Genomic DNA, 23,469 nt, shown 5'->3' with positions numbered 1-23,469 from the left:
CTTCAAACTGTTTTGAAAAGAAAAGGAGATGCTACACCATGGTAAACCTGCCCCGTCCCAACTATTTTGAGACCTGTAGCAGAAATCAAAATTGAAATGAGCTCATTTTGTGCATAAAATTGTGAACTTTCTCAGTTTAAACATTTGCTATGTTATCTATGTTCTATTGTGAATAAAATATTGGCTCATGTGATTTGAAAGTCTTTTAGTTTTCATTTTATTAAAATTTAAAAAGCGTCCCAACTTTTCCGAAATTCGGGTTGTACATTATTGGCCCCCTGCTGCACCAGTTTACCAACCAGGACATGTGAAGCAGCTCAAAAGCAAAGGACAACTGTCAACCGATGAGAATCCTTCTCCAGAGCATGATCTGTGTCTATGTCCTGTCCAGTCCATTCGTTGTAGTGGTGGTGTGTCTTTTGGGGATCTGTATGGTAATGGTGGGCAGAGCGACGCTTCAGGAAACACACAGGGGTCCACTCTGATAACTGGGCATTACAGGCATGATGTCGTGCATGTAAATTCATCCGAGTTCTCCCATTCAGCTGGACTGTAATATGCAGCTGCATGTTAGAAATGTTAGAGAAACAGCAGCAATGCATAATTGTGTAAAAAAAGACTTTTAAAAACTTTTGAGATTTTTAGTTCCACGCGCGACCTGGTTAATTCTGTGAAGCCGGGAAACGTTACTATATGGTAACATTAATTTAATAATAAAAGTATACAAATTACGAAACAGGTACATTTAATCGCCGGCATCAGTCACTACTACTTCATAAATAAACAATTGCCATTTTGTCTCCTCTTTTCAATTTTACTTTTAATTTTGACTTCAGAAATGATCATTTGAATAAATAAAATCTAAACAATTTTCTATTTTTTCTTACAATATGCACTGTGGGCTGTACACTGTAAAAAAATATCCGTACAATGTACGGTAAAAAAAAGACAGCTGTCATTGCCAGAATTTGACTTCACGCAGCACTGCGCAAACCGATCGCAGTCTGATTCTTCACATCCGGTAATGAAACGTTTGTCACACACTTGTGGTCTTCATTCTCACTTGAACACTTGGGTTAAATATAAGAAATACATCATACAAGTGGTCAAGAGCAAAGAAGCAAGTGTGAGTATTTTTCAAAACTTGTGACACCACGTGACTGAATGAAATTGGAACTCATAACTGTAAGTGATGCTATGAATTGGACTGCTTGTTAATTAACCTTGCTGGACTTTGCAGACCCCATTGGATATGTTAAATGTATGTATGTAATTTATTTATTTATGAATAATTTATTTATGTGTGTATTTGTATGTGTTGTTTGTGACTGCAAATGTTGTCAATAATAATAATAATAATAATAAAAACCAAGTGTGAGTATATTTGAGCAATGCAAATGAATCAATTCCCGAATGTATCATACCTTTTGATTGGATCGATTTGTCTCAATGACTCGCTCATTAACAGTGACTTGCTGCCATCTACTGGCGGCTTTAGTGTCACATTTCAAGTATCTTTCCATGGTTTAAACCTTTTCAAATATGAATATTCAACGTTTTATGTATAAATAATACAGTATTTAGGCTATGCATTTGTTTTTGCAGGTTAAAAAGATCCGTGTTACCTCTGAGCTGCATTAAACAGTCTGAATAAATCTCAATTCCATTCCAGATGCAGATTTGCGAGAAATTGGTTCTTATGTTGGAATAAAAGAGACTAAGTAGCAGATGATGTGGCTCTTATGGTGAACCAAAGATACAAAATGTAAGAAAGCGTTAAAACACACAATATTGGTGCTTAGTCTGTGTGTAGAACAATTTTTTATATTTTCTATTTTGAATTCATTTGTACTTGTACTTTCAATACTTACGTTTAACATGCTGTGGCAACATTATTGCAATATGACAGATAACGAAAGATAAGTTAACACGTTCATATGCGCATATTATCTTAACCAGTTAACTAAAAATAGCGGAAGATAAAATGAAACCGAAAGTAAACTGGAACCTCTCTACGGACTGACGTCAGCGCGCTGTACACGCACAACTACGTCACACGCACGTTGACGAGACTACCCTTACAAACGAATAAGGAATTTAGTACACAAGTAAAATTCTAAACGGTGACTTTTACTTCTACCAAAGTCATTTTCTGCTCAGATATCCATACTTTTAAAAAAGTGTTATTATTCTTGGTCTGTGTTCACATTGCATTTACGCGGTTTTGACCAGCAGGTGTCACCACCGTGTAGTGTTTCAAGTGCGAAGTGAATTATGGTACACTGCAGTCGATCAGTTCAAAAAAGTTAAGTTTCTCCAGTGTCCAAAATACACATAATGACGCCTATTTCTGTATAGTAGCGATATAGTCTGCAGTAGATCGCTCAAATAGAGTATTCATTATGATGTCACATACAATTATTGTACGTAAAACCAAAACACAGTAATGTATAAGTGGCTTAAATACGGTTTCCATTGCACCTATACACCATTTACCCACGTTTACATACACATTAGACAATGATACCATGTTTCATGGTAGAGTTCTCTGCATTCACAGAGTCAAAGTTAGAGAGAGATTTTATTTTTTAAAGTCTTCATTCTTCACAATTACAATGACCATAAAGTTGGAAAGTGAAAGTAAAAAAAAAAAGTGAAAGTGAATTTTCAAGTAGCATACACATGACAGACAAGCTATGTAAAATCAATACAAGACAACAACTTTACATATATCTGATGTCAAATAATAAGAATATAATAAAAATCAATCCCTCACTAAAATATTGAAGAGTGATTTAAAATCTGCCATATATATACTGTTATTAATATTTAATATTTTAAGACCCCTTGGGAGTGTACAATGGAGTGTACAATCATCAGCCATCTATCATGGCATCAGTGATGGTGGCATCTTTATTCAGGTTCTCTGTGATTTTCTTGCCAACCAGTTTGAAGATGTTCTCTGGTCTCACACCCTGCGGTTCGGCCACTTTTACTGTCAGCATGTCGAGAGTTAATATCTCGCCCTTCTGCAATGGTTTCCGGGCCACTACTGACTTACCCAACTGCAAGAAAGGACACACACTGTTATTTAAACACATCTGATCACTTCAAAAGCCTCCTGCTGCTAAATCTGTCACAATGAGGTTGTGTCTGACCTTGCTGTGGCAGGAAGCCTCACAGGGCAGCATCTGTTTGATTGGCGAGCCCATTGCCATCTCAACCGTCCTGATGGCTCTCACCAACTCCGCCAGTTCAGCCGGCTCCAGTGATGCTGCGTGGTCACTGCCTTTCCAGGTCTTATCCAGGGTCACATGACGCTCCAGCACCTTCGCCCCGAGTGCCACAGCAGCCACAGACACATGGATGCCCGTCTCATGTCCAGAGTATCCAATGGGAATTTCAGGAAACTCCTTCTGGAACTCCTGCAATAGGAAATGTGAAATAGAAAGATTCCAAACTACTCATTAATTACATAGAATTCTTGCTATGTAAGGACTCAAGATCAGTGGGTCAGTACTCAAGATCAAGACAAATATTGCAAAATAAATCTATAAATAAATAAATTGAATGAACAGTTGTGCTATAGATGAAATAGAGTGAGATGCTGGGAATGTACTATTATAGAGGTGGTTACAAATAAATATAAGGATATAAGTGGGGAACATTTAACTGTTCATGAGGTAGGTTGCCTGGGGGAAGAAACTGATCTTGTGCCTGGTTCTCCTGGTTATTGATAAAAAAATATACTTTAAATTTAGTCAATATCTGATTTTACAAAATTAAACCAAATATTTAAACATTTAAAAAATGTAATTTGCATATTAAATTTTTTTTCTGTCTTACAGGGATCAGACTGAGGTTGACGTGCTCTATCGGCAGTGGATAAGCGCTGGTGCACTGCAAGAAAGTGAAATTGGGATTGTACTTCTTAACAGTTTGGTAAACACAGTGCATGGTCTCCATCGACTGCATTCCACTAGATATCACCATGGGACGACCTACAAAAAAACAAGCCAAAAATATTAGCTTGGTTATGTGCAGTCATCTTCAGAAACTAACTGAAAAATTAAATGAAAATCCAGAAAATCTGCCCCAGGATTTGTAGGTTTCATTCTCTCAGCTCTCCGGCCAATCAGCACTAAGAGATTTTGCTGGTAGCCTTCTCCAGAATAACTGACTTCAAATGCACATGGGAAGCTACTGTTACTCAGTTCTCTTTTCTGCTTGAACTTTTCGTATTCTCACACTTTGGTTAGCTTCTTGTGACCGTGAGCATGGGTGCCATTTAATTAATCTGAGGAACATCAACTTCTGAAAATGTCTACTGATTTTTCATTTGAAAAGGCTTTCAGCTTCAGTGAGTTTTACCTTTTTTGGCAGTTTTCTCCAGGTAAGGGATGTTGTTGGTGTCTGCTGAGGCAACTTTGAAAAACGGCACATTGATTTCATGAAGAAATTCAATTGCCATCTGACAGAGATAGAGAGAGGAAAAGTTTAGAGATGCATTTGAGTCTACTTGGTTTTAGAGGGACATTTGCAAATAACCACATGCATATATTCTCTTGCTTTAAATTTGAAATGTTCTGCATTTGTTCACCTCATCCATCCCTGATGCTGTAAAGAAGATGCCAATGTCATTGGCGTACTGCTGCAGTTCTCTGTACTGCTGGTGACTGAACTCCAGATGATGCTTGTGAGCCCCGTAGGTCGGCCCCCAGGCGTGAGGGGACGTGTAGGGACGCTCCAGAGCGTGTTTGGTGAATCTGTGTTCGATCTCACTCTTTTGAAACTTGGCACAATCAGCTCCACAGTCCTGCGTGGAGACAAAATGAGAAGCAGAGGTGGATTTGGTGATTATTGTGATCATACTGTACATCCTCAATTTTTCCCAGATGTGTCCTGAATGGGATTTCTAAAATGCCTTGAATATCCAGATTTTGGCTTTGTTTCGACATGCTCTGCATATTGCTCTTACATGTATATGTATTTGCATTGCTTTGGCAGTTTTCTGTAAATCTGTAAATGATAGACAATGCCTGCACGCTATTGGTCAAACTACTTTTCAGTCATTCAGCATATAGGGAAGCAAGTCAAAACCAAAGCAAATTAGACAGTTTAAAAAAAGTGTGCTAAAAATGCATAGTTACCCAATTGACTATAACCTTAAAAATAAAGGTTCTTCACTGGCATTGAGGGTTCCATGAAGAACCTTTAACATACATATGGAACCTTTCAATCCAACAAAAAGTAGTTTAACGTGAAAAAACAGGTTCTTTCGTTTTTTATTAAAACCATTTTAATAAAATGGTTCTTTTAAGAACTATTCAATGAACGGTTCTTTGGGGAAGCAAAAATGGCTCTTTTATGGTATCACTGCAAAATCCCACTTGAAATTGAAAAGTTTTAAATTTGAGGTTATACAATGTGTGACTTTTACAGCTCAAGTCATTGATCTGTTTAGGGAATATATATATATATATATATATATATATATATATATATATATATATATATATATATATATATTTAGATAGCAGAGCATTAAAAATAGAATAGAATTAAGAAAAAAAAATCCTCACTATTTCCTCACTTAAATTTCCCTTTTTTTCCCCTTCCCTTTATTTTGAAACTTGTGAAGAACTGTTCAACCCGCTATCAGACTGCACATCTGATAAAGCATTACTTTACCTTGGCCATTCTGATCATTTTTTTGGCGATTTCTATGTCTCCTTGATGGTTCTGTCCAATCTCAGCGATGATAAAACAAGGGTTGGAGCCTCCAATTTTTCTTCCAGGACAAAGTTCAAACTCAGCAGCCATTTTATTCTTAACTGATTTATGATTGAGAGCCTGGAGATGTGATCACTAGTGTGCTGGCATCAAGCAAAGGGGCCACAAAGGAGGGCACACTATAATTTAAAGAGATACAAGTGCTCCTCCCTAACCAGCACCAACCCCTACCCACACATAAACTCACACACGATCACCTTGGCTGTTGTTGAACTTTGAGCACGCTAGGCTGTAAAATATAAAGCAGCAAATTAGTATGTATCAGTACCACACCTGCCAATTTACATAGCATTGTACCCACAGATGACTATGAAGTTTATGAGTTTTATTGATATTGTTCTAAATGATTTGTAACTGCACATTATATTGTTATTAAAATTTAGGGTCAAAATTTACCAGAAGGTATTTATGGAAGCCTTTATAAAAAATATAAAAAAATATTATGAAAATTATTTTTCTAAGTTCTAAATAAGACAATGATTACTGAAGTGATTTTTACTTTTAAAAAAAAAATTTAGTTTTAATTTAATGTTACTTTTCTTTTTTTTTTTTTATTTAACCTCTGAGTGAAAAATGGATTCTACACCAGTGGTTTTCAGTGTAGGTTTCTCTCTCCTCTCCGCTTCTATTCGTAATCTTTTATTTTCATACAGATAAGCAAAGTGGTATCGGCACACTGCCATTTCAGCTTGCGTGACATGAAATCTATGCTCTCTTTTACTTTATTTTTGTATTATTTTTTAGTAAATCCTATGACGGTTGAGAGAGCTCAAAGCGCTGCAACTTCAGAAAACACATGCAAATAGAAAAAGCACCAGCAAATCCAGAAAACATCTTCATCAGTTTTACAGCAGGTGCTGCAAATGCTAACTACACAAACAAATAAAGAATTTTATTTGCATCACATCTCTTTCTTTGGTTGTGTTGTTAGTATTTGCAGTGTGTTTGTTGTCAAATTGATGAAGTAGTTTTCTTAATGTTGAGCTCTCTCGGACACGATATAAATCACTCAAGCAGTGACCAGTGACAGAAGGTGAGACCAAACCAAATTAGCTAGTTACAAAAATTTGTATTGTAAATATGGGAGTGAGTTGAGCCCATAAATTCTGATGAAGCCACCTGTCGACTTGTAATGTTGACTTTGAAAGATTGATCCACTGTAAAAGGCAAATTTGCTTTAACTCTCCTGTTGTGTTGAAATCCAGGTACAAGCCATTCGTTTTCATGTAATTTAATTTGCCAAAAAAATGCAGAAACCCATTGTTGTATTTTTTTTTCAAGTAAAGTTTGAGTATCAAACTTCATAAGTGTTGAGTTTTTGCAAATTGCATGGAAACCAGTGAGGGATGAAAACCAATGCATGCATGCAATTCACAAAAGTTGTAACAATTTTTGTACAGACTTTTCTAAAATGCATCCATGTGTCAAAACTTTGCATACACAGTCATGACCCTAAATGAGAAACAGTCACAAAATTTCAAGAAATAATTAGTTTAACCATTTTTAAAAAATATTTCTCAATTCTGCACATGCATCAATTTTCTCCCATCAACATTTTCACAACATATTTTCATATTTTACATTTACAGTTACCTTTACATCAAACATATTTTTAATAGAAAACGCAGTCTACAAAAAGATAATCCTAAATAGCTAATTGTAAAAATAATGACTGCATGCCCTGCTTTTAGACACCAGACAGATAATTATGATTTATGCAACAGATGCTCTTAAACTCCTTATTAATTAATAAAAACACCCAGGAAAATACAAACTCTGATCTTTTAATAAATGCAAAGCTACAATAATTGTTAAATTATACAGATACAGTCATGAATAGGGTTCCTAAATAAGTCAATAAAACATACATTTAGTCCATAACATTTAGTGTATATAACATAGGGAAGTCGTGGCCTAATGGTTAGAGAGTCGGACTGGCAATCGAAAGGTTGTGAGTTTGAGTCTCGGGTCGGCAGGAATTGTAGGTGGGGGGAGTGCATGTACAGTTCTCTCTCCACCTTCAATACCACGACTTAAGTGCCCTTGAGCCAGGCATTGAACCCCCAACTGCTCCCCGGGTGCTGCAGCATAAATGGCTGCCCACTGGTCCGGGTGTGTGTTCACAGTGTGTGTGTGTGTGTGTGTGTTCACTGTTCTGTGTGTGTGCTTTTGCCCACTGTTGTCTAGACCAGCACGCACCGCCCCATCTGCCCTCTGGCTGTCCGAGGTTCTCCGTGAACATCGCTCTAAACTCAGGGCTGCAGAGAGGAAATGGCAGAAATCAAGAAACTCTACCGACCTCAGTGTGTATCAGTCTCTCCTCTCTTCCTTCTCTGCAAATGTCTTCATGGCTAAAACATCCTACTACCACAACAAAATTAACAACTGTTGTGACGCTCGGACACTCTTCAAGACTTTTTCTTCTCTTCTTAATCCGCCTCCACTACCTCCTCCATCGACTCTTACAGCGGACGACTTTGCAGCTTTCTTCACAAATAAGACAAGATCCATCAGTGACCAATTCTCCACACCGCAGACTGAGGACAACTTCACAATGACCGATGCACACTCTTTCTCCTCCTTCTCCCCACTCTCAGAGATGGACGTCTCCAAACTTCTCCTGTCCAATCATCCTACTACTTGTCCACTTGATCCAATCCCCACTCACCTCCTTCAAGCGAGCTCTTCTTCAGTCATACCTTCGCTTACTCACATTATCAACTCCTCTCTTCACTCTGGAACATTTCCCTCAGCATTCAAGCAGGCTTGGGTAAGCCCACTGCTCAAGAAACCATCTCTAAATCCAGCGCTTCTTGAAAACTACAGACCGGTATCCCTTCTTCCATTCATTGCAAAGACACTTGAGCGAGCTGTGTTCAACCAGCTTTCTATGTTCCTTGTACAGAACAACCTCCTGGACAGCAACCAATCTGGCTTCAAAAGTGGCCACTCAACTGAGACTGCTCTGCTCTCGGTTACTGAAGCCCTGCGACTAGCAAGAGCAGCTTCAAAATCCTTGGTACTCATCTTACTGGACCTGTCTGCTGCTTTTGACACTGTTAATCACCAGATTCTCCCGTCCACCCTCAGAAAGATGGGCATCTCTGGAACTGCACTCCTGTGGGTTAAGTCCTACCTCTCTGACAGATCCTTCAGTGTGTCTTGGAGGGGTGATGTTTCAAAGTCACACCACCTTGCTACTGGGGTTCCTCAAGGCTCAGTACTTGGACCACTTCTCTTCTCCATCTACATGACATCATTAGGATCTGTCATTCAGAAGCATGGCTTTTCTTATCACTGCTACGCTGATGACACCCAACTCTACTTCTCATTCCAGCCAGATGACCCGACGGTAACTGCTCGCATTTCAGCCTGTCTGAGGGACATTTCTAGCTGGATGAATGACCATCACCTTCAGCTTAACCGTACGAAGACAGAACTCCTGGTGATTCCATCTAACCCATTGCTTCATCACAACTTCTCTATACAGCTGGGCTCATCAACCATTACTCCTTCTAGGACAACCAGAAACCTAGGAGTTGTGATGGATCATCAGTTAAGCTTCACAGACCACATTGCTACAACGACCCGGTCCTGCAGGTTTGCCTCATACAACATTAGGAAGATTAGACCCTTCCTGTCAGAGCAAGCAACCCAACTTCTTGTCCAAGCTCTTGTTCTCTCCAGACTGGACTATTGTAATGCACTCCTGGCGGGCATTCCTGCATGTACTGTCAAGCCTCTGCAGTTGATCCAGAATGCAGCAGCGAGGGTTGTCTTCAATGAGCCGAAAAAAGCTCACGTTACTCCTCTCCTCATCAGGTTACACTGGCTACCAATAGCCGCTCGCATCAAATTCAAGGTACTGATTCTTGCCTACAAGACGACCACTGGCACGGCACCAACTTACCTAAACTCACTGGCTAAATCTTATATGCCCTCCAGAAGTTTGCGCTCTGCAAGTGAACGACGCCTTGTGGTGCCATCCCAAAGAAGTTCAAAATCACTCTCACAGACCTTTTCCTGGACTGTGCCCAGCTGGTGGAATGACCTCCCAATCTCAATTCGTACAGCTGAGTCTTTACTCATTTTCAAGAAACATCTAAAGACTCATCTTTTTCGCCTACACTTAACCAACTAACACTAGCACTTTTCCTTTTCTTGTCTTTTCATTTATAAAAAAAAAAAAAAAAAAAAAAAAACCTGGCTATGTGTTCTATACTAGACTAATTCAGACTTGTCATGGCACTTGTATACTGTAGTTGTTCTCTTGTTGACCTGACTGCTTCTATTGTTCTCATTTGTAAGTCGCTTTAGATAAAAGTGTCTGCTAAATGATTAAATGTAAATGTAAATGTAAATGTGTGCACTTTGGATGGGTTAAATGCAGAGCACGAATTCTGAGTATGGGTCATCATACTTTCTTTCTTAATGCAGGTTGAAATCCCTAAGCATCTCATTTGACAGTACCAAACCTAATGATCTTATCAGATTTTATAGATAGAATTGTTTTACACACAAGGGGAATGTATAGATCATATCCAGAGCAGTCAGAACAAAGTCAGCTCTGAAAATGTGTAGTATTGCACATTTGAGTTGTTTGTGTTTGAAAATCCTTAATGTAGTAGATTATCGAATGCTAGTTTTAAATTGGCAAAATCCCTTTCACTGTCCACAGCAAAGTTTTGAATAGAAGGTTTTAGGTCTCCATACAAGTTAATGGGAGGTGGAGGAACTGCATGGTATTCAACATACTGTGGTCATGCTACTTGTGCTGGGTACTGATGTTTGCACCAAGATGACTATGCCTTGCTGAGGATGCATCAGGATAACTGAGATGACAGTCGGCATCATATGTACTGCAGTTCGGTGATAAGTGGCCCATTGTTGCTGGGTCAAATGAGGGGCATCCTCAATTCCTATACCTTCTAAGCACAGAAGGTGAATTATCTTGCATATCTTTGAGAACTATTCAGCAGCTGAGGTCATGGCTTAGAGGAAAGTACTTACTTTAGTGATGCTATATCTTCTTCTTGGATGGAGAGGTTATCTAAAAATTGTTATTACTCCTCTTCCAGTAGGAATGCTTGAATGCACTTAACATATCCTGTCAATAATAAATAGACAAATTCCTTGTAAACTGTACAATCACAGATGATTCCAGAGAGGTTCTCCATCAGTTCTCTCAATGACATTTGATCCTTTGAATGGACTTGTTCTGCTTTGTAATGGAGTAGACACAATATTTGAAGATGGGACTGCTGTCTCCTGCTGGATTTACTGCAGAGTCACTAGCCTTGTTTCTAGTGAGCATGATGGGAGACTAGTTGATCATGGAAGATACAGAAGACTATTGTCCATATCATAGTCCTCCAAATAGGAGGATACTTATCATACTTAGCCAGTTTACTTTGTCTCACGGGCCTCCCTACTGGATGATCTGGACCGTAGGGATTATCATAACGCAATGTCATATCTGTAGTAGTCAACATCCAACTCGAAAGACCATGTTCTAAATGAGAAGATGCATGATGGTTTGATGTGAGCTAACCACTGCACTGTTCCTATTGGAGAACCTGGAGTCATATATAGATTATATGTAGCTTTAAGGTAGGGTAGCTGATTTCAGAGATGCTAGCAATAGCAAGCTAGCTGTACTTGTCACAGTTTCTGGGTTGTGTTCCCTGGGTTTCCACTAGGTGTCCTCAGTTCCCACGGTGTTTATCATATTATCACTTCCTGTCTCCTTATTTGGTCACCTTCCTCCTTGTTTAGTTAATTGATTGTTCCCCACCTGTCTCCTGTTTCCCCATTATCCTTTTGTGTATATAACCCGGTCTGTCTTAGTATGTGTCACGGAGTCGTTGTTTATTCATGTCCGTCAGTTCGTGCCCTTGCCTTGTCTTCTTGTTTAGTTTATGTTTTGTTTGGATATTCTGGTTTTGACCCTGCCTGGACTGTTTACCCCTGTGGATTACCCTTTAATAAATGACTTACCTGCAAATTGGTTCCCTCTCCTGTGTTATCTGTAACACCCAACGTGACAGAACGACTCCGTCCCACTAGGAACCAGCGGTATGTCATTTTTCCGTTCCCCAGCCAAGATGGCGGAGCGGCGAACCAAGTACCTTCGGTTGATCGCCCTCCGCCAAGAAGGCAATGAAGTGGGTGCTCTGGCTCAGGTGTTCTGGTCCCTGGCCGAGGGCATGGGCTACAACGATGCGGCCCTCAAGGACTATTTTAATGGCGGGCTGGATGATCCAGTGTCTCAGGAGAAGATGGCGCAGTTAGAGACACTGGAATTCTGGGAATTCGTGCGCTACCTGCAGCATCGGCTTCGGTGGGATGCCCCAGCCACTTCTGTCTCTTCCGGCGGGGTGGTCGTCAGCCCAGCACCACTGCCCAGGATGGCAACCAGCCAAGCACCACAACCCAAGATGGCCGCCAGTCCAGCACCACTGCCCAGGATGGCTACCAGCCAAGCGCCACAGCACAAGATGGCCGCTAACCCAGTGCCAATGCCCAAATTGGCCACCGTTCCAGCGCCACAGCCCAAGATGGCCGCCAGCCCAGCGCCAATGCCCAATTTGGCCACCGGTTCAGCTCCACAACCCAAGATGGCCGTCAGTCCAGCGCCACAGCACCAGATGGCCGTCAGTCCAGTGCCACAGCACCAGATGGCCGTCAGTCCAGCGCCACAGCACAAGATGGCCGTCAGTCCAGCGCCACTGCACAAGATGGCCGCTAACCCAGCGCCAAAGGCCCAAATTGGCCACTGGTCCAGCGCCACAGCACCAGATGGCCGTCAGTCCAGCGCCACAGCACCAGATGGCCGTCAGTCCAGCGCCACAGCACCAGATGGCCGTCAGTCCAGCGCCACAGCACCAGATGGCCGTCAGTCCAGCGCCACAGCACCAGATGGCCGTCAGTCCAGCGCCACAGCACAAGATGGCCGTCAGTCCAGCGCCACTGCACAAGATGGCCGCTAACCCATCGCCAATGCCCAAATTGGCCACTGGTCCAGCGCCACAGTACAAGATGGCCGCCTGTCCAGAGTCATGGCCCAAGATGGCTGCTTGCCCAGCGCCGCTGCACAGAATGAGAGTCTCAGCTGACCCTCCGGAGTCGAGTCAGGTGCCAGTTGACCCTCCAGAGTCGAGTCAGGTGCCTGTTGACCCTCCAGAGTCGAGTCAGGTGCCTGTGAACTCCCCAGAGTCGAGTCAGGTGCCTGTGAACTCCCCAGAGTCGAGTCAGGTGCCTGTGAACTCCCCAGAGTCGAGTCAGGTGCCTGTGAACTCCCCAGAGTCGAGTCAGGTGCCAGGGAACTCTCCAGAGTCGAGTCAGGTGCCAGGGAACTCTCCAGAGTCAGGGGTAGTCACCGATGACCCTCCAGAGTCAGGGCTAGTCACCGATGACCCTCCAGAGTCAGGGCTAGTCACCGATGACCCTCCAGAGTCAGGGCTAGTCACCGATGACCCTCCCGAGGCAGGGCTAGTCACCGATGACCCTCCCGAGGCAGGGCTAGTCACCGATGACCCTCCCGAGGCAGGGCTAGTCACCGATGAGCCTCCAGAGTCGAGTCGGGTTCCAGATGACCCTCCAGAGTCAAGTCTAGTCACCGTTAACCCTCCAGAGTCAGGGCTAGTCACCGCTGATTCTCCAGAGTCAGGGCTAGTCACCGCTGATCCTCCAGAGTCAGGGCTAGTCACCGTTGACCTTTCAGAGTCAAGTCAAGTCACCGTTGACCTTTCAGAGTCAAGTCAAGTCACCGGTGATCTTCAAGGACTGAGTCAAGTCACCGGTGATCTTCAAGGACTGAGTCAAGTCACCGGTGATCTTCAAGGACTGAGTCAAGTCACCGGTGATCTTCAAGGACTGAGTCAAGTCACCTCTGATCTTCATGAACAAAGGCAAGTCACCAATGATCTTCATGAGCAGTGTCAGGCCAGCACCGATCTTCTGGAGTCCAGTAGAGACACCATGGAATTACCAGAGTCTCGTCCTCCCGTTGATCCGGCCGCACGGATGTGGTGGGCTTCTGATCCGCCCTGGGGGCTTTGTGCATCAACCACAGGGATGTGGTGGTCTTCTGCTCCGCCCTGGAGGGCTTCCGCTTTGACCACAGGGGGGTGGTGGTCTTCTGCTCCGCCCTGGGGGGCTTCCGCTCTGACCACACGGACATGGTGGTCTTCTGCTCCGCCCTGGGGGGCGCTTGCCCTGACTACACGGTTGTGGTGGTCTTCCGCTCCGCCCTGGAGGACTCTGGCCTTGACCACAAGGGTGTGGTGGTCTTCTGCTCCGCCCTGGGGGGCTTCATGTTGTTTTTTCCTTTTGTTTTTGTGTTAATGTCTGTCCCTGTTCCTTTCTGTTAGTCTGGCCCTCCGTCCCTCCCCCTGAACCTCCTCCGGTCCTCCTCCCTCCTGGTCTTTCTGTGTTGTGTTTACATTCTGGTGCCTGTTCCCCATGTTTTTCTTTTCTGGCCCTCCGTCCCTCCCCCTGAGCCTCCACCTGTCCGCCTCCCTCCTGGTCTCTGTTTTGTGTCTGTCTTGGAGCGTCTGGGAGCCGCTCCGTAGAAGGGGGGTACTGTCACAGTGTCTGGGTTGTGTTCCCTGGGTTTCCACTAGGTGTCCTCAGTTCCCACGGTGTTTATCATATTATCACTTCCTGTCTCCTTATTTGGTCACCTTCCTCCTTGTTTAGTTAATTGATTGTTCCCCACCTGTCTCCTGTTTCCCCATTATCCTTTTGTGTATATAACCCGGTCTGTCTTAGTATGTGTCACGGAGTCATTGTTTATTCATGTCCGTCAGTTCGTGCCCTTGCCTTGTCTTCTTGTTTAGTTTATGTTTTGTTTGGATATTCTGGTTTTGACCCTGCCTGGACTGTTTACCCCTGTGGATTACCCTTTAATAAATGACTTACCTGCAAATTGGTTCCCTCTCCTGTGTTATCTGTAACACCCAACGTGACAGTACTTTATTAGTGTCTTAATAGCCACTTAAAGCGAAATCATTCACACTCTCAAAATGGACCTGGTGTCACTGCTGGTAACACGGTATATTGTAAAAATTATTTTTCAAATGCTTATTACATTATGTTTCACAAGTAAATACTATTTCTGTCTTTCTACTTAAAATGCATGTTTATTCAATGTCCTACTTGCTGTTTCTTTGTAACTATTTATTACATTTACTAGCATTTTTGGAGTGAAAATGTATTAAATATATTAAATGTATTGCCAGATTTTGTACTGTACTTGCAACCCCAATTAGGCATTTGACCACTGCAGCTGATATTATTCTTGATTCTGTGCTATAAGTGTCTGGCCAGCAGAGCTGGGAATAGCATTATAGTGTAATATACATAGACTGTATCATTTTTTTTTTTTACTCAACTCAGCTTAACTCACTTTATTTCTAGAGCACTTTCAAAAACCACAATGGGCACCAAAGTGCTGTACATGAAAGAGAAAAAAATAAAATAAAAATAAATACAATACATATACATACAAATTACAACACATTATTAAAAGCCAAAGAAAATAAATATGTTTTTAACATCCTCTGAAAAGACCCTAAGAGTAGGAGATGTTTTTAAGGAAAAGGGAAGCTCATTCCATAGTCTAGGGGCAGCCATGGAAAAAGCTCTATCTCCTCTACATTTCAAATGTGATCGAGGAATCATCAGGTACAGTTGATCCTTAGAGCGAAGAGATCTCAAAGGTTGATGTAGACAAATTAAACCGGAAACATGCTCTGTAGCCAAGCCATGGAGAGATTTGAAAACATATAACAACACTTTATATTGAATTTTTTACTGAATCTTAACCAATGTTTTTTTTTTTTTTTTGTAGGTTTGATATATTTTCAAAGTAACTTGAAAGTAAACTAATTAGTAATCTGATTACATTTTACATGCAGTAATCAGTAATGTCATCAAATTACAATTTTCAAGTAGTAATCAGTAATTTTTAATCTATTACTTTTTACTTACCCAACGCTGCTGGCCAGGCAAAATCATGAGTTCAGCTTTACTTATACAGTACAGAAAAGTCAAGTCAATTCACCTTTATTTATATAGTGCTTTATACGAAACCAGCATGGCATGGTTTTATTTCAGACTGCAACACAGATGCAGAGGACTTGTCTGATTCCAGTGGTCTTGTCCTGATGGCTGTCTAGTTGATGAGGTCTTCGCAGGGAATCTGTCTCTGGGGCTCATCTAGTTGACGTGGTTTCTGCTAACACTGAGGGTTGTAGAGGTTGTCTCTGGTCTGGAAATGGACTGTATCCGTATGGCTGTGGTCACCTCAGAATAAGAATGAAACAGACTAATAGTAGCATAGATGCCATTCTTTTTATGATGTAACGAGTACATTGGTGTTATGGGAAGTGTTCCCAGTTCCAGTTAACCTAATTAACCACATCAACTCTGGGGACCCACCGGTGGGTCCAATATTGCATATGCCTAATTCTCAAAAAATCAAAATAACAGCTGAAGTGGTTAATGCAGCCTAACAATCCTTTAATGGATTTGGATTATAGAAATGTGATAGTGTGTTATGCCAGGTTAAAGTTAGGTCTTTAATCTAGATTTAAACTGACAGAGTGTGTCTGCCTCCCGAACAACACTAGGCAGATTGTTCCAGAGTTTGGGTGCTAAATAGGAAAAGGATCTGCCACCCGCTGTTGATTTTGATATTCTAGGTTTTATCAAATGGACCAGCTGGAGTTTGTTTATGAAGTGTGCAGAGCAACCACCCATTAAAGCATTACAGTAATCTAACCTTGAGATCATGAATGCATGAATAAACATCGTAATTTAGATAAATCTTTAAGATAGGACAATGTAAACTATATATAAAAAAATGTGTGCCAGTCACAAAATGTATATCTAAATGTGTACTGTAACAACATAAAAGCTCTCTTTTTTATTTTCCAAGCCATAAAATGGTTCACAAGGTTGACAGAAATATGCTCTTTGAACCAATGTTTGCCAACTGTGTTCTTGGTTGCACATCAACAGTACACATAAAAGATGTCTCTCCTGAGGAGATAAAACAGGTGTGTTTGATAAGGAACAATTAGATAACTCACTGTGACGGTTATTCAATCAAGTGCTATAGGATCTGTTCTCCATAGTCCACATGTCTAAGATAGGAATAGGAAGTTGAAGGAAGTTGATAAACAACATGTCCATTCAGACCTGTTCTCACACCATAACAATAAGCGTGAAGTTTTAAAACATTTTATCCTTTCTTAACCCTCCGACTGTAAATTCGAATTTGAAAGCTATTTATTTCTTCTTGAAATTGTGTGGCTGTTTCTAATTTAGGCTTATGAATGTGCATTCAGAGTTCTGGCACATGTATGTATTTTGACACCTGTATTTTGGATAGGCTGCACAAAAACTGCAAACAAACCAACCAACAGGAGGGTTAAAGCTGCAGTGATGTTCACAGAAAATAACTAATTTATGCTCTTAGAATAAACATAATATTATAATTATAGTTTTCAAATTAATTAATTAACATTTTTAAAAAGATAGTCAAAAACTTTAATGTACCTATTGATTCCACTGCTTTCTCTTGCATAATAGAGAATAATAAATAATGTATTTGTTAAGCATTCACTCAAGAAGAGAAAACAGTCTCTCCATTCTCTCCTTTGCTCTTCTCTCCTCTCTCTGGAGTTTGTTGAGGTGCTGCTGGTTACTTTGTATTTTTTAAGTCTTTCCCCAGCAGGCTCATTTTCTCTTGAATAGTACTAAAAAAGAGAAAATTTAAACACTTATGAAAAATATAAAGACTTAACGTTAGAAAATATGACACAGCAGGATATGCATAAAAAACACTTAAGTGTATACGTTTGGTTAAAACATTTGTAGACATATCTTGAATGGTGGTTGTCTTATTGATTGAGGGCTTTGTGTGTAAAAAATGGAATTCGGAATTGGAATTGGGTCTTCGGAGGATGCATTCTAACTTTGGGACAGCTTACGTCATGACACTGTGATGCCATTGAACTTTAAATCCACACTTTGGAGTCCACACACTTAAGTTTGGACACAGCTTACATGTGTGTGGGAACTTAACTCTGAAGGGCTCCAGCACTCCAGGAACTGACTTTGACACCCCTGCTTTGGTAGGTCTGTTAAAACTCAATGGGCTCAGGGGAGGCGAGAGAGTCAAGGACTTTACCTGCTGGTGTCGCTGTTGGACAATGTTTCTTTAGAAAAACTAGTGATTTTGGCCGGTGTCCTGCTGATTTTCGCTCCAACCCCAATGAAACACACCTGAACCAGTTAATCAAGGTCTTAGGCATAGACACTTCCAGACAGGTTAAGATGGCAAATTTGTCCCCACCAATATTTAGCAAGCTTTTTTCCTTTGAACAGCTATTTGGATCGATTCTAACGGCCAGGACGACAACAGACGACAGGGCCGGGACTACTTTTGTGCTTGCACTAGCAGCGAGCGGGTGGTGTGTGTGTGTACTGTTGTTTTTGTGACGTATCAGGACACAACTCTGTATAATGACATGGGTATGACACAGGTATTGCAAGGAGAGGGTGACTTATGAGGACATAACCCATGTCCCCATTTTTCAAAACGCTTATTAATCATAGCGTTCAGAAATAGTTTTTTGAGAAAGTAAAAATGCACAGTTTCCTGTGAGGGGTTAGGGTTATGTGTAGGGTTGGTTAAGGGGGATAGAATATACAGTTTCTACAGTATAAAAACCATTACGCCTCAAACGTGTGTGTGTGTGTGTGTGTGTGTGCGCGCACATGTTGACGACGCCGACAAAGCTACCAGGGCTGTCTCTCTGCCACATAAAAAAGGCCCATGCTCGTAATTTGCACGGGGGTTACGAGGGTCATGACCCCCCAAAAAATCAGATCCAGCTAATATAACCCCCCAATATCATCACATCATTCAGATTAAAATAAATATGAAATATTCAGAATGAATACTTTTGTTCATTTTATTTATTAATTTCATTTGCCAGCAAGAAAGATAGTATCATATTTTAAATAATCTGTAATGTACCCCCCCCCCCCCCCCCCGCCCCCCTGCACCAACTACTTGGTATTACCCATCCTGCTTTCTCTACCAAGTTTGTTCACTATTTTGCGCAGTAGTAGTAATTATGATATAATTTTGTGTCATGATGATTTATGACTTTGACCTTTGACCTTTTGACAGGTTGAACTTCCGGTGACCTTATGATCGATGGGTTGAACTTCCGGAATGAGTTCATGGGTTAACCTATGACCCTTTCCCACGCATCGATCATGTGGTTTTGACAGAAAGTTTTTCCCTATTGACTTAGTTCTAAATCATAGTTTTTGACGGGTAGTTTAAACGGTATAGGAAACACTACCCACGCATCGATCATGTGGTTTTGACAGAAAGTTTTACTCTATTGCCCTAGTTAGTCCTAAATCATGGTTTTAGGAAACCCTCCCCTACGCTGTTTGACTTTTGTGCCAGTTAGCTTGTTTGAACTTTATATATTTTATATATTTTTTTATATATAAATGTGAAATAAGTGTAGCGTGCAAACGCAGACGCTGAAAAAAACGGGAGAACTGCATGGTATTCAACATACTGTGGTCATGCTACTTGTGCTGGGTACTGATGTTTGCACCAAGATGACTATGCCTTGCTGAGGATGCATCAGGATAACTGAGATGACAGTCGGCATCATATGTACTGCAGTTCGGTGATAAGTGGCCCATTGTTGCTGGGTCAAATGAGGGGCATCCTCAATTCCTATACCTTCTAAGCACAGAAGGTGAATTATCTTGCATATCTTTGAGAACTATTCAGCAGCTGAGGTCATGGCTTAGAGGAAAGTACTTACTTTAGTGATGCTATATCTTCTTCTTGGATGGAGAGGTTATCTAAAAATTGTTATTACTCCTCTTCCAGTAGGAATGCTTGAATGCACTTAACATATCCTGTCAATAATAAATAGACAAATTCCTTGTAAACTGTACAATCACAGATGATTCCAGAGAGGTTCTCCATCAGTTCTCTCAATGACATTTGATCCTTTGAATGGACTTGTTCTGCTTTGTAATGGAGTAGACACAATATTTGAAGATGGGACTGCTGTCTCCTGCTGGATTTACTGCAGAGTCACTAGCCTTGTTTCTAGTGAGCATGATGGGAGACTAGTTGATCATGGAAGATACAGAAGACTATTGTCCATATCATAGTCCTCCAAATAGGAGGATACTTATCATACTTAGCCAGTTTACTTTGTCTCACGGGCCTCCCTACTGGATGATCTGGACCGTAGGGATTATCATAACGCAATGTCATATCTGTAGTAGTCAACATCCAACTCGAAAGACCATGTTCTAAATGAGAAGATGCATGATGGTTTGATGTGAGCTAACCACTGCACTGTTCCTATTAGAGAACCTGGAGTCATATATAGATTATATGTAGCTTTAAGGTAGGGTAGCTGATTTCAGAGATGCTAGCAATAGCAAGCTAGCTGTACTTGTCACAGTGTCTGGGTTGTGTTCCCTGGGTTTCCACTAGGTGTCCTCAGTTCCCACGGTGTTTATCATATTATCACTTCCTGTCTCCTTATTTGGTCACCTTCCTCCTTGTTTAGTTAATTGATTGTTCCCCACCTGTCTCCTGTTTCCCCATTATCCTTTTGTGTATATAACCCGGTCTGTCTTAGTATGTGTCACGGAGTCGTTGTTTATTCATGTCCGTCAGTTCGTGCCCTTGCCTTGTCTTCTTGTTTAGTTTATGTTTTGTTTGGATATTCTGGTTTTGACCCTGCCTGGACTGTTTACCCCTGTGGATTACCCTTTAATAAATGACTTACCTGCAAATTGGTTCCCTCTCCTGTGTTATCTGTAACACCCAACGTGACAGAACGACTCCGTCCCACTAGGAACCAGCGGTATGTCATTTTTCCGTTCCCCAGCCAAGATGGCGGAGCGGCGAACCAAGTACCTTCGGTTGATCGCCCTCCGCCAAGAAGGCAATGAAGTGGGTGCTCTGGCTCAGGTGTTCTGGTCCCTGGCCGAGGGCATGGGCTACAACGATGCGGCCCTCAAGGACTATTTTAATGGCGGGCTGGATGATCCAGTGTCTCAGGAGGAGATGGCGCAGTTAGAGACACTGGAATTCTGGGAATTCGTGCGCTACCTGCAGCATCGGCTTCGGTGGGATGCCCCAGCCACTTCTGTCTCTTCCGGCGGGGTGGTCGTCAGCCCAGCACCACTGCCCAGGATGGCAACCAGCCAAGCACCACAACCCAAGATGGCCGCCAGTCCAGCACCACTGCCCAGGATGGCTACCAGCCAAGCGCCACAGCACAAGATGGCCGCTAACTCAGTGCCAATGCCCAAATTGGCCACCGTTCCAGCGCCACAGCCCAAGATGGCTGCCAGCCCAGCGCCAATGCCCAATTTGGCCACCGGTTCAGCTCCACAACCCAAGATGGCCGTCAGTCCAGCGCCACAGCACCAGATGGCCGTCAGTCCAGCGCCACAGCACCAGATGGCCGTCAGTCCAGTGCCACAGCACCAGATGGCCGTCAGTCCAGCGCCACAGCACAAGATGGCCGTCAGTCCAGCGCCACTGCACAAGATGGCCGCTAACCCAGCGCCAATGCCCAAATTGGCCACTGGTCCAGTGCCACAGCACCAGATGGCCGTCAGTCCAGCGCCACAGCACCAGATGGCCGTCAGTCCAGCGCCACAGCACCAGATGGCCGTCAGTCCAGCGCCACAGCACCAGATGGCCGTCAGTCCAGCGCCACAGCACCAGATGGCCGTCAGTCCAGCGCCACAGCACAAGATGGCCGTCAGTCCAGCGCCACTGCACAAGATGGCCGCTAACCCAGCGCCAATGCCCAAATTGGCCACTGGTCCAGCGCCACAGTACAAGATGGCCGCCTGTCCAGAGTCATGGCCCAAGATGGCTGCTTGCCCAGCGCCGCTGCACAGGATGAGAGTCTCAGCTGACCCTCCGGAGTCGAGTCAGGTGCCAGTTGACCCTCCAGAGTCGAGTCAGGTGCCTGTTGACCCTCCAGAGTCGAGTCAGGTGCCTGTGAACTCCCCAGAGTCGAGTCAGGTGCCTGTGAACTCCCCAGAGTCGAGTCAGGTGCCTGTGAACTCCCCAGAGTCGAGTCAGGTGCCTGTGAACTCCCCAGAGTCGAGTCAGGTGCCTGTGAACTCCCCAGAGTCGAGTCAGGTGCCAGGGAACTCTCCAGAGTCGAGTCAGGTGCCAGGGAACTCTCCAGAGTCAGGGGTAGTCACCGATGACCCTCCAGAGTCAGGGCTAGTCACCGATGACCCTCCAGAGTCAGGGCTAGTCACCGATGACCCTCCAGAGTCAGGGCTAGTCACCGATGACCCTCCCGAGGCAGGGCTAGTCACCGATGACCCTCCCGAGGCAGGGCTAGTCACCGATGACCCTCCCGAGGCAGGGCTAGTCACCGATGACCCTCCCGAGGCAGGGCTAGTCACCGATGACCCTCCCGAGGCAGGGCTAGTCACCGATGACCCTCCAGAGTCGAGTCGGGTTCCAGATGACCCTCCAGAGTCAAGTCTAGTCACCGTTAACCCTCCAGAGTCAGGGCTAGTCACCGCTGATTCTCCAGAGTCAGGGCTAGTCACCGCTGATCCTCCAGAGTCAGGGCTAGTCACCGTTGACCTTTCAGAGTCAAGTCAAGTCACCGTTGACCTTTCAGAGTCAAGTCAAGTCACCGGTGATCTTCAAGGACTGAGTCAAGTCACCGGTGATCTTCAAGGACTGAGTCAAGTCACCGGTGATCTTCAAGGACTGAGTCAAGTCACCTCTGATCTTCATGAACAAAGGCAAGTCACCAATGATCTTCATGAGCAGTGTCAGGCCAGCACCGATCTTCTGGAGTCCAGTAGAGACACCATGGAATTACCAGAGTCTCGTCCTCCCGTTGATCCGGCCGCACGGATGTGGTGGGCTTCTGATCCGCCCTGGGGGCTTTGTGCATCAACCACAGGGATGTGGTGGTCTTCTGCTCCGCCCTGGAGGGCTTCCGCTTTGACCACAGGGGGGTGGTGGTCTTCTGCTCCGCCCTGGGGGGCTTCCGCTCTGACCACACGGACATGGTGGTCTTCTGCTCCGCCCTGGGGGGCGCTTGCCCTGACTACACGGTTGTGGTGGTCTTCCGCTCCGCCCTGGAGGACTCTGGCCTTGACCACAAGGGTGTGGTGGTCTTCTGCTCCGCCCTGGGGGGCTTCATGTTGTTTTATCCTTTTGTTTTTGTGTTAATGTCTGTCCCTGTTCCTTTCTGTTAGTCTGGCCCTCCGTCCCTCCCCCTGAACCTCCTCCGGTCCTCCTCCCTCCTGGTCTTTCTGTGTTGTGTTTACATTCTGGTGCCTGTTCCCCATGTTTTTCTTTTCTGGCCCTCCGTCCCTCCCCCTGAGCCTCCACCTGTCCGCCTCCCTCCTGGTCTCTGTTTTGTGTCTGTCTTGGAGCGTCTGGGAGCCGCTCCGTAGAAGGGGGGTACTGTCACAGTGTCTGGGTTGTGTTCCCTGGGTTTCCACTAGGTGTCCTCAGTTCCCACGGTGTTTATCATATTATCACTTCCTGTCTCCTTATTTGGTCACCTTCCTCCTTGTTTAGTTAATTGATTGTTCCCCACCTGTCTCCTG

The 23,469-nt window shown here is 43.4% G+C and overlaps 1 protein-coding gene across 1 annotated transcript; it reads right to left on the bottom strand.

The window, feature by feature from the left end:
- Positions 1 to 2,733: 2,733 nt before the first annotated feature.
- On the bottom strand, positions 2,734 to 5,874 carry LOC132133186 (sialic acid synthase-like). The gene is made up of 6 exons (XM_059545936.1): positions 5,692 to 5,874; positions 4,601 to 4,816; positions 4,372 to 4,471; positions 3,847 to 4,001; positions 3,159 to 3,425; positions 2,734 to 3,065 (listed from the first exon to the last, which is right to left on the bottom strand). The coding sequence occupies exons 1-6, from the start codon at positions 5,821 to 5,823 to the stop codon at positions 2,877 to 2,879; spliced, it is 1,059 nt and encodes a 352-aa protein (XP_059401919.1). The 5' UTR covers positions 5,824 to 5,874; the 3' UTR covers positions 2,734 to 2,876.
- Between the last annotated feature and the right edge of the window lie 17,595 nt (positions 5,875 to 23,469).

The sequence above is a fragment of the Carassius carassius genome, chromosome 50 (genome assembly GCF_963082965.1).
Source record: "Carassius carassius chromosome 50, fCarCar2.1, whole genome shotgun sequence".
Classification (NCBI taxonomy): Eukaryota; Metazoa; Chordata; class Actinopteri; order Cypriniformes; family Cyprinidae; genus Carassius; species Carassius carassius.
Note: the sequence above shows the minus strand (reverse complement) of the source record. Positions and strands in the feature narration are given on the sequence as shown.